Source organism: Typopeltis vanoorti, chromosome 6 (assembly GCF_054136105.1).
Source record: "Typopeltis vanoorti isolate ZY-2024b chromosome 6, IOZ_Tvanoo_1.0, whole genome shotgun sequence".
NCBI lineage: Eukaryota > Metazoa > Arthropoda > Arachnida > Uropygi > Thelyphonidae > Typopeltis > Typopeltis vanoorti.
The window spans coordinates 145,100,223-145,113,905 of record NC_143554.1 but is presented as its reverse complement, the minus strand read 5'-3'; the positions used below and the strand labels follow the sequence as shown (position 1 = coordinate 145,113,905).

At 32.2% G+C, this 13,683-nt stretch overlaps 1 protein-coding gene across 1 annotated transcript; it reads right to left on the bottom strand.

The window, feature by feature from the left end:
- Positions 1-1,553: 1,553 nt before the first annotated feature.
- LOC150106018 (BTB/POZ domain-containing protein 3-like) lies at positions 1,554-12,904 on the bottom strand. Its single transcript, XM_090393746.1, has 2 exons — positions 12,707-12,904; positions 1,554-2,779 (listed from the first exon to the last, which is right to left on the bottom strand). The coding sequence occupies exons 1-2, from the start codon at positions 12,787-12,789 to the stop codon at positions 1,741-1,743; spliced, it is 1,122 nt and encodes a 373-aa protein (XP_090249872.1). The 5' UTR covers positions 12,790-12,904; the 3' UTR covers positions 1,554-1,740.
- Between the last annotated feature and the right edge of the window lie 779 nt (positions 12,905-13,683).

Here is a 13,683-nt window from a genome sequence, read left to right as displayed (position 1 = left end):
CATCCTATCGCTATTGATGCAAACACCCCTTCCACGGGAGCTACAAACACGCCTCATGGTAACCCCTTAACAATATAATTTGATTAATATGAAATGCAAGCGTACTAGTGTCTCATTTAAATAATCGGTTAATGTTAGGTAATTTGTTATATGTTTGAATTTATATAATTATTTCAACTTCCATTTTAAATAATAATAAAATTCCATATAAATATAATTTAAATTTTAAAATGCATATTCCACACACCTAGGGGGTACAGATCTTATTGCATTCAGTGTAACTGGAGGCTAGAAATTAATGAGGAAGTTCAAATGTTTCAACCAGGAACCTGTCCATTTGCAATCGCAAGATCACCACTGAGTAGCATCCTCCACTCTGGATGTTCCTCGCAATACCGCCGGAGGACACCTACAGCGGTCTCAACCACTACACCGAACCTCTATATATATATATTGATATGATGGTAGAATCAACTGACAGACAGTGTTCATTGTTTCAACAATGCTTGTGTTGGTTTTGCACAATAAACACAGAACAACAAAATGGTTCTGAATAATTTTTATTAAAATCAGAACTCCAATTATCAAAGAAGTCAAGAGATATGCAGAATGTGGACAAAATTCTGTATTGGAAGTTGCAGATTAGCTTACATTATCTTAAAATATGTTATGACTATCTCCTTCCTCTTCTTAATCTTCCAATTTAGGTGTTGTTGGGAAAATGTTTATTGCAATCCATCTTTCCACCATTTTTCGTGATTTTCCAATTGGTCCCCTAGTATCTGTTTCCATTTTTACATTCTGATGGTATACTTTTGTCATTCCTGTTTGCTGTCCATTTACTGGTTGTAGGATACACTTTGGTATATTTTTTCATTTCTGATTTTATCACATTTTGTTTTTCCTGCAATTTTCTTGTCTTTTGATTTCTGTAGTAGTGTTGTACTGTGTTATCTTAACTGTCCCAGTTCGTTTCATATATATAAGTCATAAGTAGTCTTATTATACTTTTTAATATATACTAATCTTATCTGCAATATTTAAATGTTTATTTTTCCAAATCGTTCTGTTTAAACATCCAAATGTCTTGGTTGTCTTAAACGTTTGCTCTTTGACTTAGTTTTCTGTATGAGTTAATCTGAATTCCTAAGTATTTAAAATTCATCACTTGTTCTGTCATTTGTCTGTTTATTTCTAGCTTCTACATCACTGGCACCATTTGAGCTGGACATAGTGGAAGGTTCGTTACTGATCAATGTATTATTGTACAAGTGTTTTGATATTTCCATATTATATTTTTTGCAAATCTGTTGGAAATTAAATACTTGTAAATAATCTTCTGCGTCTGCTACCATTAATACGCCACCTGATTAAAGTTACTTCTATTATTATGTCATCTATTAAAATATTGAAGAGTAGACACCTTAACAGAGGAAGGAATAACCCTAATTCCTTCCTCTATTATTTTTTTTTTCATTTATTTTTTATTTTTATTTTCAGTATTATATTTAAAATATTGTAATTTTATACTAATCAAATGCTATATGTTGATCTAAACTTTATTATTTTATTATTATGTAATAAATAAAACATATAAATCAGCTAACGCCTTTTATCCTCTTATAGGGAGTAGTTGAGGCGTTTGTACCCTATCCAGCTTGGAGAACTGGCCAATGTAATAAATAATATAATTATAACACTGTTATAAAATTAATAATAAAATTTTATATCTGAAACTAATTATTTTTGATGCAAAATAACTTGGACCAATTCAACAGTCCAGTTGCCTTTCAATTCTATAGTAAACGTATTATCAGTATGTTTTTCTTCTTGAATCGTTTTCTGGCAAGGTTTCAAACTTCTCGGGAAATCCTTTGAAAAATGTGCAGTTATTCGGAACTTCTCGTATGTTGTTGCCAAAAATGGAATTAATTCCATGCCTCCACCAGTCCAAACATAGTTAACGTCATCGCTATCCACATCTTCTCTACCAAGTGTTGCTAAATTAACTATTTTGGACTCATATAGTTCATCCTCATGTATTACTTGTACCAAAATGAAATTGATCAATAATGAACCTTCTGTTATTTTCAACTCAAACACAATCGTGTTATCTTGCTGAATGATGCTGTCGTATGACGAATTTGTAGTAGTGTTGAAATTATTCTTCTCTTCTATTAGGCGAACACGTAGCTGGTCAAACTCTCTGCACTTTCTTGGGCGATAGATTTTACTTCCAACATAGGCGTCAGATGATTCATTAATCTCTTCGCTGTTGATCAAATCTTTTTCTAAAATTTCATTGAGTTCGGAAGACTTCAACAAACTGAATCTAATCCATCTAAAACAATTTTGCAAATGATCACGTAAGTTCTCCCTATTCACTTCAATTTCATTTTTTCTTAAGTTGTTCTCTCCCCATTCAAGAATAGCAACAAAAAGACTATATTCTGACGAAACATTCAATGAATCTCGGCTTATTATAGATTGCACCGTGCTTTCTTGACAATCCAAGAAATCAACTGTCTTTATAAGGTTTTCCGTGTGTTCGTCAATTATGTTCAGATACATTCCACTTACCCGATGTAGATTCATAAGGATGGCAAATTCATAAACTTCACATACACGTCTGTTGTGCACTGAATATTTTGGGGCAAAATCTAACAGATACTGTTCACTCTTTTTTTTAAGAAATAACATGTGGTATTTGTCTGCAGCAAAGCAAACTTCCATGGCTCGCTCTATTGATGATATGGAAATTTCATCTGTGTTCACGTATCTAAAAATAAAATTAAATAAAAATGGAGTCAGATGTTTTTATTAAGTTCATTTGCAAGGATTTAAGTTTTTTTTTTTTAATAAAAATAAACGTTTAAAACTCTGCATATTTAAATTGGTATGTATCACATACTACATACAGCAATCTTTCGATTAGTGAGCCTAACGCGTTCTTTAAAACAGGCGCATTAAGTGAAACGCACTAATCAAATATAATAATCTATGGAAAAAAGTATAATTCGTTCCTCAAATTTCTTTTTTTACCCTAGATTTTTTTTATAAAAGAATTAGGGTATGTCTCAGGACCTAGTTAGCGTAAAACTATGAAGCTGAAAGACAATAAAACATATTCAAAATGTAAATCCATTATTCTGGGGGACATTCTGTTTCTTTTTTTTTCATACAACTCTCTCTCTCTCTTCTGCAAATTTTCTTGCTTCTCTCTTCACAAGGGAGAAGCATTGCTACTTAAAAGTTTCGGTTGTACGAAAAATATTTTAAATTTGTTTCTGTAAAATCTCTTTGGGCTTGTAAGTGATTAAATTTTCTTCATATTCTTTAGGATCTTCCAGCTGTGCATCTAAATTTAGCAGGTCGGAATCACTCAGTTTCTCAGAATGAGATTTAATTAACTTAGATTCATTTGAAAAGCCTCTAAAATCATTTGCACAATGTGGAAGAATGTGCTTCCAAATGGATCGCATATTGCTAGCAGTAATTTCATTCGACTTTGCGACTTTATAACCTTGCTGAGATTTCTCTGATTTAGCCAGAAAAGTCTTGGAAGGTATTGGCTTCCAAAAAAAGGCCAGTTTCATCGACATTAAATATTTGTTGTAACAATAGCCCCTTCTTATACAATTTTCTTCAAATCTCTGGATAATTTGCGCCAACTCCTTATCGGCACTTGCAGCTTCGCCTGTGATTAGAACATTATGTAGGCTATTTCTCAAACAACCCAGCACTAATGTGGAACTCTTCTTTTCCATCATTGATAACCCTTTCTTTCAAGGTTGCAAAGAGACTTAATGCTTTTGATTTAATAAGATCAGCTCTTAGCAGGATCCGTTTTTGGTTACAACCTTCGATCCGTGTGGAAAGAAGTCTCTCTATTTCAATCATTATAATACTTAGTATTCAGCAGCTTTACTTAAAATTGCTCTTATAGTTGATTCACCCATTTTTGTGTTCTTGTCTTATCTTTTCTCTGGACTCGCCTTGTTCACTTTCTTTACTATTTCAAGTTTTTCTTCCAATGAGATTACTTTTCTAATCATTTTCACACTTTCACTTTTCTTTACTCACTAATTCTTTTACTCATGATGAAAGGCTGGGAAATACTTTAAAAATAAATAAAAAAATGTAAGCAAAATAATTGCAAAAGAGGTACGAGATATGATCAGGATAATGCTATGTAATTAGCAGACGACACAAATTTTTGGGGTAAAAATTTGGAACATGGTATACATAGTGTACATTGTAGTAGTGTAGTATGCCATTAAAAATAACTTTGTAAAATGTATTCATTTTACAAAGTTAAGAAAGTAACTTTTAGTAACTTAAATTTTCAAATTCAAGTTACTAAAAGGTTTTTATAAGATTGTTGAAGGGGAAATATTTCAGAAGTGGGATGGTGGTGGAAGAATAAAATTTTGAAATCTGTAATATTTATTTTTAAGATGTATATAGGTGCACTAATCGAATTTGGGTATCGAAAAAAAAAGACGCACTAATCGAAAACGCACTAAGCGGGGGTGCATTAATCGAGGGATTACTGTATTTAAAATCCAGTTTTTGTTTATTATGGATGCTTCTATGGGGAACAACATGGTTTTGTGATATGTCGGTCTTACCTTAGTAATTTATTAACTTTGTATAACAGAGTGACAGCTGAGTTGAACAAGAGGAATGGTTACACAGTGATACTGTTGGATTTTGCTAATGCTTCTGACAGCATACCCCATAGAGTACTGTTATCAAATTAGAACAAATGGGGATGGATATTAATCTGGTGATGTGCATAAGGGAATGGCTCATGAACAAATACCAAATATAGTGTATGGAGGAGCAGAGTGCAGGATGAAGCAGGTGACCAGATAATGGTCCAGGCACAAGACTCTGTGCTTGGACCATTATTGTTTATTTTATATATAAATGATATGGGAAATGACTTGATGGGAGGTATTCAGTTGTTTACTGATGATGCAAAGTTGGGTAGCGCAATAATTAATCAAGCTGATGTAGAGAGCTTGGAGTATGATTTAAGTTGATGATTTATCCTTGCAGGATAAGCTAGCAATATGGGCAAAAATAATGGATGTCAGTTCAATGTGGAAAAGTGTAAAGTTATGCATTTGGGAAATAAAAGATTACAAGCTGTGTACCACATTGATGGAATAGTACTCCAAGAGACTGACGAGACTAGAGACTTGGGGATGTTATCGGATAGCGAGTAGAAGTTCAGAGGGCATATTGCTAAGGTATACAAAATCGCTAATAGGATTACTTGGTTATTGAAGAACACACTAACATACAGAGATAAGTTATTATTCCTCTTTATAAGACATTAAAACATCTACATCTATATTATTGTGCTCACTTCTGGTCACCTGGATTCCTTGTTAACGAGGAAGCGGAAGAAAATATTCATAAGCGAGTGACCGAGTTGGTGAGTGGTGTAAGGAATACTTTCCTTTCTACATTGATAGATTGAGAGTTTGTGGATTTCAGAGGTTGGTTGATTGGTGGAGAAGAAGGAATATGATAGAAAAATGTAAGTTATTAAAAGGTTTTTATAAGATTGTTGAAGGAGAAATATTTCAGAAATGGGATGGTGGTGGAAGATCAAGCCGTTATCCCTGTTAATTAAGTAAGGATGTGGTTAATAAGGGTGTGAGGACTAGATTCTTTGCTTGGAGAGTGGTGAATGAATGGAATGCATTTCCTGATTCAGATGCGAGTGTTTCATTTGTAAATAAGTTCAAAAAGAGGTATGATAGTTATTGTGTGGATAGTTTCGGTTTCTTGCGACGAGTCTGCTGACTCCATAGAGATACCTGTATATTATTAATAATAATAATGATTTTAAATAGTGTAAGTGTAAGTTACCACAACATTCTTGTATTAAAATGAAAATAAACATAAATTAATTCCCGCTAGTGACTGTATGTATATTTGCGGTTTGTAAATATAGACGTATTTAAAAAAAAATAATAAAATAAATAAATAAATATATATATATATATATATATATATATATATATATATATATATATATATATATATATATATATATATATATATATATATATAATTCAGAACAATTTAAAGTTTATACTTTATGCAAATCATTAAAATATCGCGCTAGTCTTGAGTGTTTATCAATGTTGATGTACTATTTGTAGAAGCATTAATTTTTAAGCTTTTTTTTGTTATAATTCCGTCTTTATTAACAGTATTCTGAATTCAAAACTTTATCGGTCTGAATGTATAAATTTAGATTTAAATTTAGCCAGCATAGTTGACCGAGTTGCGGTTAATATTAAAACAAAAAAAAAACAACACGTCTACCACGAGTTGCCCTGGTCTTGCACTAAAGGTCGAAACCGGTCTGGGTAGTGGCCCCTTGCCTTTAATACAAAACATCATACATCCCCTTATTGGAGATGTGTTTTGGCATTAAGGGTAAATATTAAGATTAGTAAAAAAAAAGCTTTTTTATAGGGGGGGAGATTATCCGAATTATTCACTTAATTCGAGATTTATTCGAATTACCGAATATTTTCTTTTATTTCTTTTTAATCACTTCTAAATAATTCGAAATGCATTTCACCAATATGGTAAGTAACAGTTCGCAACTATATTTGGGTTTTTTCCCTGCAATACAAAAAATCCTTTGCCTCAGAATAGCACCGCCATCTAGACCGCAGTACAAAAATGATACAAAGACAGTACAAAATACGGTACAAAAACTCACAGTAAGTGGAGAGTATGCCGAATGGTGGAAAGGGAATCAGTCAGTCGAGTACCAGATACTATTGAGATATGTGAAAATTGTTTCGCCTGAAATAATATTAGTAGCCAGCAGATGGCGTTGTGAACAGATTTGTCCTGTCGCCTCCATTTATTGTTCGTTGGTACAAAGACTAAACGTTTGAGGTAAAAATCGGTGAAGCCCTGGTTCTATTATTCCTTAGATGCAGTGGCGTAGCTACAGCTTTTGCCGGCCGGGGCCATCCCTGAGTTTGCCGACCCTCTCAATGCGCACCATAAATACTACAAAAAACAAAACGACGTATAGGGAAATAAACTAAAACACTATGTTTATTTTTGAAGTAAAATTTTAATTTCCATATTCTAAAATGTTATTTTTCTTGCTTTTCTGTTGGCAAAATCGTCGATGATACTGGCGAAGTCTATTTCATAGTAATGTAGGTAATTCTTAATCAATTTTATTTAGAAAACCTCCTCTCACAACTAGCAACACGTACAGCAATTGTGAGGAAAATTTACAGTGGTATCACAATATTTGGAACTCAGTTCTCGAGAATGTATTTTAGAATTAATTGCAAAAGTTCAAAAAGGTTCAAAGTGCCACACGGGGCGGACTGCCCCCTCCGCACCCCCCCTAGCTACGCCACTGCTTAGACGACCTATGTATGTGTTCGGAAACCATTCTAAAATTGGTTCAAATTCATTGGATAAATGATTCTCAAATTCAGAAATAGCGTAAATAATTTCTTGTTCTGGAAGTAAAAGCAAGTGAAGTAATCAATTTAGAATTTAAAGCGAACTGGGCATCAGAATTGTATCTGGTTAAAAGTTTCCATGAAGCTAAATGCTTACGAAGATTTTGTACGAGATGAAAAAAAGCAACATTTATGTTAGCTTGTAGAAATACTATACGTAAAGCTTGATGAATGGCAATTTCATAATCAACATTTCTATTTTCGGGATCCAGTAATAGCCATATTTCATGTATCATATAAAATAATTGTATATATGTTTCAAGAGTCTTATTAGGTAGTAAACAATAGAAAACAGGGAAAACAGGACATTCCTGTATATATAACAGAAATCTTTTCTAGCCAAAATAACAAAAATTTCAGCAAAAAGAGGGAGAGAATATAAAAATGTGCCATTTACAAATAATTCATTCATGCTTTGGTTCCACACTGCATAACTTTCACGACCAAAAATTAATATTCTCATTATGATATATTATAAACGAAAATATTTATTAACTAGCTGACTCATTTTTTGCGTGGGAAATTTTAATATAACTTTTATACAATTTCGTAATTCTACACAATAACATTTTTATGTTTATACTGTTCTTTTAACTCCTTTCTCAAAAAAAATAAAAAATAAATAAAATAAAAAATAAATAAAAATTACCGGGTAGTAGATCAATAGAATAGCATTGCATATTTGATTTATTATTTTGTCGCCCAGATGTCCTGTCCGGCGCCCACTTGGCTATCGCCCAGTTAACCGTGTCCCATATCGATAACAATGTTTGTTTTATATTTCCAGCCATTTCAGTGATTCTTCGATAAATATTTGCACTATTTGAAAGCCGAATCCGATCAAAAGACTTTTTTTTTTTTTTTGCATTTTCTACGATCATAATTTCTGCTATTGTTTTAATTTTCATAATTATTTTTATTTATATTATTATAATAACTATAATTATTATTATAATAAATTATAATATTTATTATAGATATTATAACTTCTTTCATTATTAAAGCAATTATATCACTGTAAAAGTAATACAAACCATTTTAATTGTTATTTTAACAACAAATATGTAATATGATCAAATAATGAAGCACATTATTTAATATCTGCTTAACTGTGTTAATTATATCTACTAATGACTGGTAGAGTCTCTGCTACTAATGGCTCACGCAAAAAGTTAAGCAAGTTTGAGCGCGGTTAGTAGTTGAAGGGGTTCAATCGTTCGAAGCGGTTGGCACACTCTCCCTCGATGAGTCTTTGGACTCCCTGGAGGTGTCACATAATAATAATAATGACTTTATCAATCGCTATCGTATGCTCTTCGCGTTGTTTCAGGCTCGCAGTGTACGTTCATACACGAAGCTGAACGAAGATTCACGAGTGATCGCCCGCGAATTTGCAAACTATTCAAACGAAGCAGTCATCACAATTTTAGTTAGGCGACTTCGGGGCCGCAACGTGCGGCTGCGCAGATTGAGCTCCGCACAAGGGAGCGCTTGAAGATGAGAGGAGCCATTTCACCATGGGTAATAATAATAATAATAATAATAATAAAAAAAATATATATATATATATATATATATATATATATATATAAATTTTCTTATTCTTGAATTGTATCCTACTATATAAATTACACAATTACAAATTATAGTTAATTCAATAAAAATTAAATTTAAAATCAGTCAAATTATTATGAATTCTTAATAACCTAACAATATTAAATGGATAAGAATCCTATATTGTTATATAGCCAGTAAGTGAATTTTATTATAATTTGTTTGAAATGAAACGTTATCAATATTACCACGGATTTTATTTCACGGAGTAAGTATCGACTCAGCGAAAATTGTATAAATATTCTCGATAGTTTATTAAATTTTTAGTGGAAATTATTATTTTAAGACAGACCGTGAATTCATTCTTACTCTGTGCTTTGCCCTTTGTGGATGGGCGATTGTGACTGACACAGTGACGTTGTTCTGGAAATTTGGAAGGTAAGAAACTATAACATAATTGATTTTTTTCGACGGTAAGCATTTGGTGAGACTTTAAAATAATAATAAAAAAAAAAAAAAGCGGTAAAATTTACCAGCCAAAACAATTTTTGATTTTAATTGAACCTCTAGTTTTCACGAAAAACATCTATAACATTTTAAAAATAAATAAATAAATAAATAAATTGTAAATGACTGTTATTTTTGTTGTATTGTTTTTTAATTTTCTTTCTTTCTCTTTTTTTACCTATTATTTTCTTCTTAACCCCTTAACCGATTATCTCGTATATATACGGGTCGCTGCTGAGGGACCATAACTAAAAATCCCGTATATATATGCGGGGTAGACTATCGGAATTCCTATCAGCGCGTTAGGCTGACACGGCGCGACTTAAATGATAAACAAGTTATTTATAAGCTATAAAACTGTTTAGATTTAGATTTGTTTACACATACTGCAATTGACCCTTTCTTCATAATTTTTTGATGTATTTTGCAACATTTCATTTGTACGTTACAGTGTTACTGTGCAGGTGCCATTTATTTTATGAAATATTTTTATTGTAGTTTAAGTAAATTTTTTTGTGAATATGAATTATTATTCACGTAAAGGAAGTATACACACTATCTTCACTGGGCATCTACAGATGCCGTATGGTCACTCCGATGCTCGGTGATATGCCACACCAGGCCTCGCCATGTAGTCCTGTTGTTTGCATTTCTGGCGGCCTCAGCTCTCTGAAGATCAGTCACTCCACACACGCCATCCATCCATCTCATTGATGGTCTACCCCTGCCTCTTTTTTTCAGGAACTTTACCTTCTATTACTGTTCTGAGAAGTCCCCCTTTCATCCTTTCTATGTGTCCAAAATATTTTAACTTTCTTCTGTCAATATCCTTAAGAAGCCCTAAAGTTCTGCTGATCTTTTCTAACACCCATTCATTTGTATGCCTTTCAGTATATGATATCCTCAACAGCCTTCTGTAACACCACATCTCAAAAGCATATATCCGTTTCTTATCTGACTTCTTTAGGTTCCAAGTCTCACATCCATAAGTCGCTGTTGGAAAAACAACTGCATCCAAAATCCTCAGCTTTGTTTCCATGGAGATAGCTCCATCCTTTCAGATTTTAGACAGGTCTCTGACTGTTGTTTTAGCCATTCCTAACCTTTTTCTGACGTCTTCTGAACAGCAATTTTTCACATTAATAATGGATCCCATGTACTCAAACTTGCTGACTTCCTCACTTCTTTCTCCATTAAGGTACACTTGTTTCTCAAGAGCTTCTCTGTTTGTATTTCTTTTGAGAACCATAATCTTTGTCTTGCTAGGATTGAGTTGAAGTCTTCTGTTATTACTGGTCTTGTTAACTTTGTCAAGAATTAGTCCTAGTTCTTCTATGTCATTACAAAGGAGTATCATCAGCATACCTCAGATTACTGATCAATCTACCTCCTATCCTAATTCCTGTCCTGAGCTCATTCAATGCTTCACGCATCATGTCCTCCGCATATATACTAAACAAGTGAGGAGAAAGTAAACATCCTTGCCTAACTCCTTTTCCAACTTGAAGTCAGTTAATCCAACACCTGTTCTTACAGTGGCTTGTTGCTCCTTATACAAGTTGGCTATCAACTTGACAGTGTGTTGAGGGAAACCCATTCTTTTCATTACTTCCACAGTTTCACATGCTCAACACAGTCAAAAGCTTTAGAGTAGTCTAAGAAACACATTACCAGAGGGAGTAAGTATATATAATATAATATATATAATGTCTATTATATTTTAGCTAATTTGAAAATCAGTTAAATTGTTTCATTTGAGTTAATTATCTTATTTTGAAAACAAAAGATTTGTATGTTATGTAGGGTAGACGTCTAGAAAATAAATAATTTTCATTAAGAGATTTATTTATATATTTCTTCTTGTTCTGGTTGGAAGACATTGCCGTTCCGTTGCGGAAGACATTTACTAATTTCTTTAATAAATAATTTTAATATTCTAGAAATTTTTTAATTATTAAACAATCACCAGAATGTAAAAAAAAAAAATAAAAATTAAAAAAAAATAAATAAATAAATATCATTGAGAAATCAATCAGTGGCTAATATCTCTACATGTTAATTAAAAAAAACAACAACTAAACTCTATGCATATTTATTATTCAACTGAAAAATCAAATTCTGTAATAAAAAAAATAGTCAGTTTCTATCCAATCATCTTAAAAAATAACAGTAGGCTCAGAGGTTAAAAAATAAGTTTAAGTGGAAATTTCAGAAATTATTATTTATTTTGGCGGACAATTTTTACCGCTCTTCTTATTGTATTATCGCAACATTGTTGATCGCAACTTATTTGCGATCAACAATGTCTGGAGAGCTTCTAACGAATTTATCAATTATATCAATTGAAAATAATATTATGGATCATTAGACATAGATATTATTAAAATTTTTGTGGCGGCTAAAGCAAGACGGATAAATATGTAAAATAAATCTACATTTATCCTAATTGTTATATAGTTAAAAGCATATCTCCAAATTATCTTTTTATATTAAAATAAAAGTATATATATATAATTTTTGTTTTTATATATATATTCTGTTGTATTTATATATTAACGAAATAAACATTTTTGAAAATTTTTATTATTAAAAAATTCCTTATTAATGAATTTTAGTGATTACAATGATCTGCTATTGTTAAATAAAATTTATATTTATATGTGTATAATCTGTTTTGTATTTTTAACAAAGTAAAATTTTTCGCAAAAATTTTTCATGGAAACTTATTTTATGGGGGCGCTGAAAACGTTTGGCACAAGGGCGCTTCCTACCCACGGCACAGCACTGGGTGAATTCATACATATTGTATAATTTATTGAGAATATATATTCATACGTTTAAATTAATAATTTTTTTTTCTTAATAATGATTCCATGCGTTAATGATGCATAGCTGAAAATTGCCAGGAACTTCCTAAATACCTTTCACATACCCCCCGGGGGGTACGTGTACCATACTTTGAGAAACACTGCCGTAGTCTTTCTAAGCCACTGATTATTTCAATATTATGAAAATAAAATAAGAGTTTACGAGACACAATGCTAAATTATCCTAAACTGGTGAACAGGATATACATAAAACTTATTTTTATCAATACCAAAATGAAGTAAATCACTCACATCAGCATTATTTCAAACGCCTCAGGTGTAATGTCAGGAATACGAATGGGGCTTCCTTCTTCCCTAAGAGAACCATAAAACATTTGATTAAACACGTCACTTTTCCCAGCTAGCTGACTCTTATTACCGTGTATAGTCGCTGGTCTTTCTCCTGTCCCAACGAGGAAAGTCACGTCGGTAGGTAGTTTTGAGTTCTTGTCTAAGTATTTGTTTTTTGATGATCCTTTCCGATTACCTAAAAAAATGGAGGTTGAACGTACATGTGAAATAGGTGAAAATTAGTCGATTTTTAGTTCAGTGCTTTTTTAAATAATCAAACCTAGTAACTGAAAACAAATCTGTACCGTCAGTATCAACTTTGAAACAAAAACTATCTCGATATTGAGAGATTTTGTACTTGACATTATAAAGCTACCAAGCTATTTTAAACCTGATTTTACTCCATTTCCTAAGTAAGCAAAAAGACAAACAAGTCAAGTTTGCGCCTGCACGTATTGGAAGTCTAGTTGACCCTCAAAGTAGTGCAAGTCAAGGCAACTCATGGTAAAAATAGATTTAACCTTTGATCACTATTCTTAATATTTATCCATAATGCACAGCCCATCTCCTTGAGGAGATGTATGATACTGTGTATTAAAAGCAAGGGGCCACTACCCAGAACGGTTTCGACCTTTATTGAGGTCTCATCAGTGGGATCCAGGCTAGAAATATCAAGATTTTAGTAATACGTGCAGGCGTAAACTTGACTTGTTAGTCTGTTTGCTTATTTTGGAAATGGAGTAAAACCGGGTTTAAAATAGCTTGGTATCTTTAGCATTTATTATACCCAAGGGAAAATACTTACTACATTTATACCTCATCCAGAGATTTTTATTTAATAAGATTAAAACACCTTATGGTAACTTGTTCTGGTAAAATACTTATAAGCTCTGTATTACTAAAATCTTGGTATTTCTAGCCTGGCTCCCACTGATGAG

Excerpts from the sequence above, each read along its gene's own strand:
- LOC150106018 (XM_090393746.1), bottom strand. The coding sequence starts at position 12,789 with ATGTTTTATGGTTCTCTTAGGGAAGAAGGAAGCCCCATTCGTATTCCT. Across the intron at positions 2,780-12,706 it reads GCGTTTGAAATAATGCTGAT|ATACGTGAACACAGATGAAA; the intron begins GTGAGTGATTTA and ends TTTTATTTTTAG.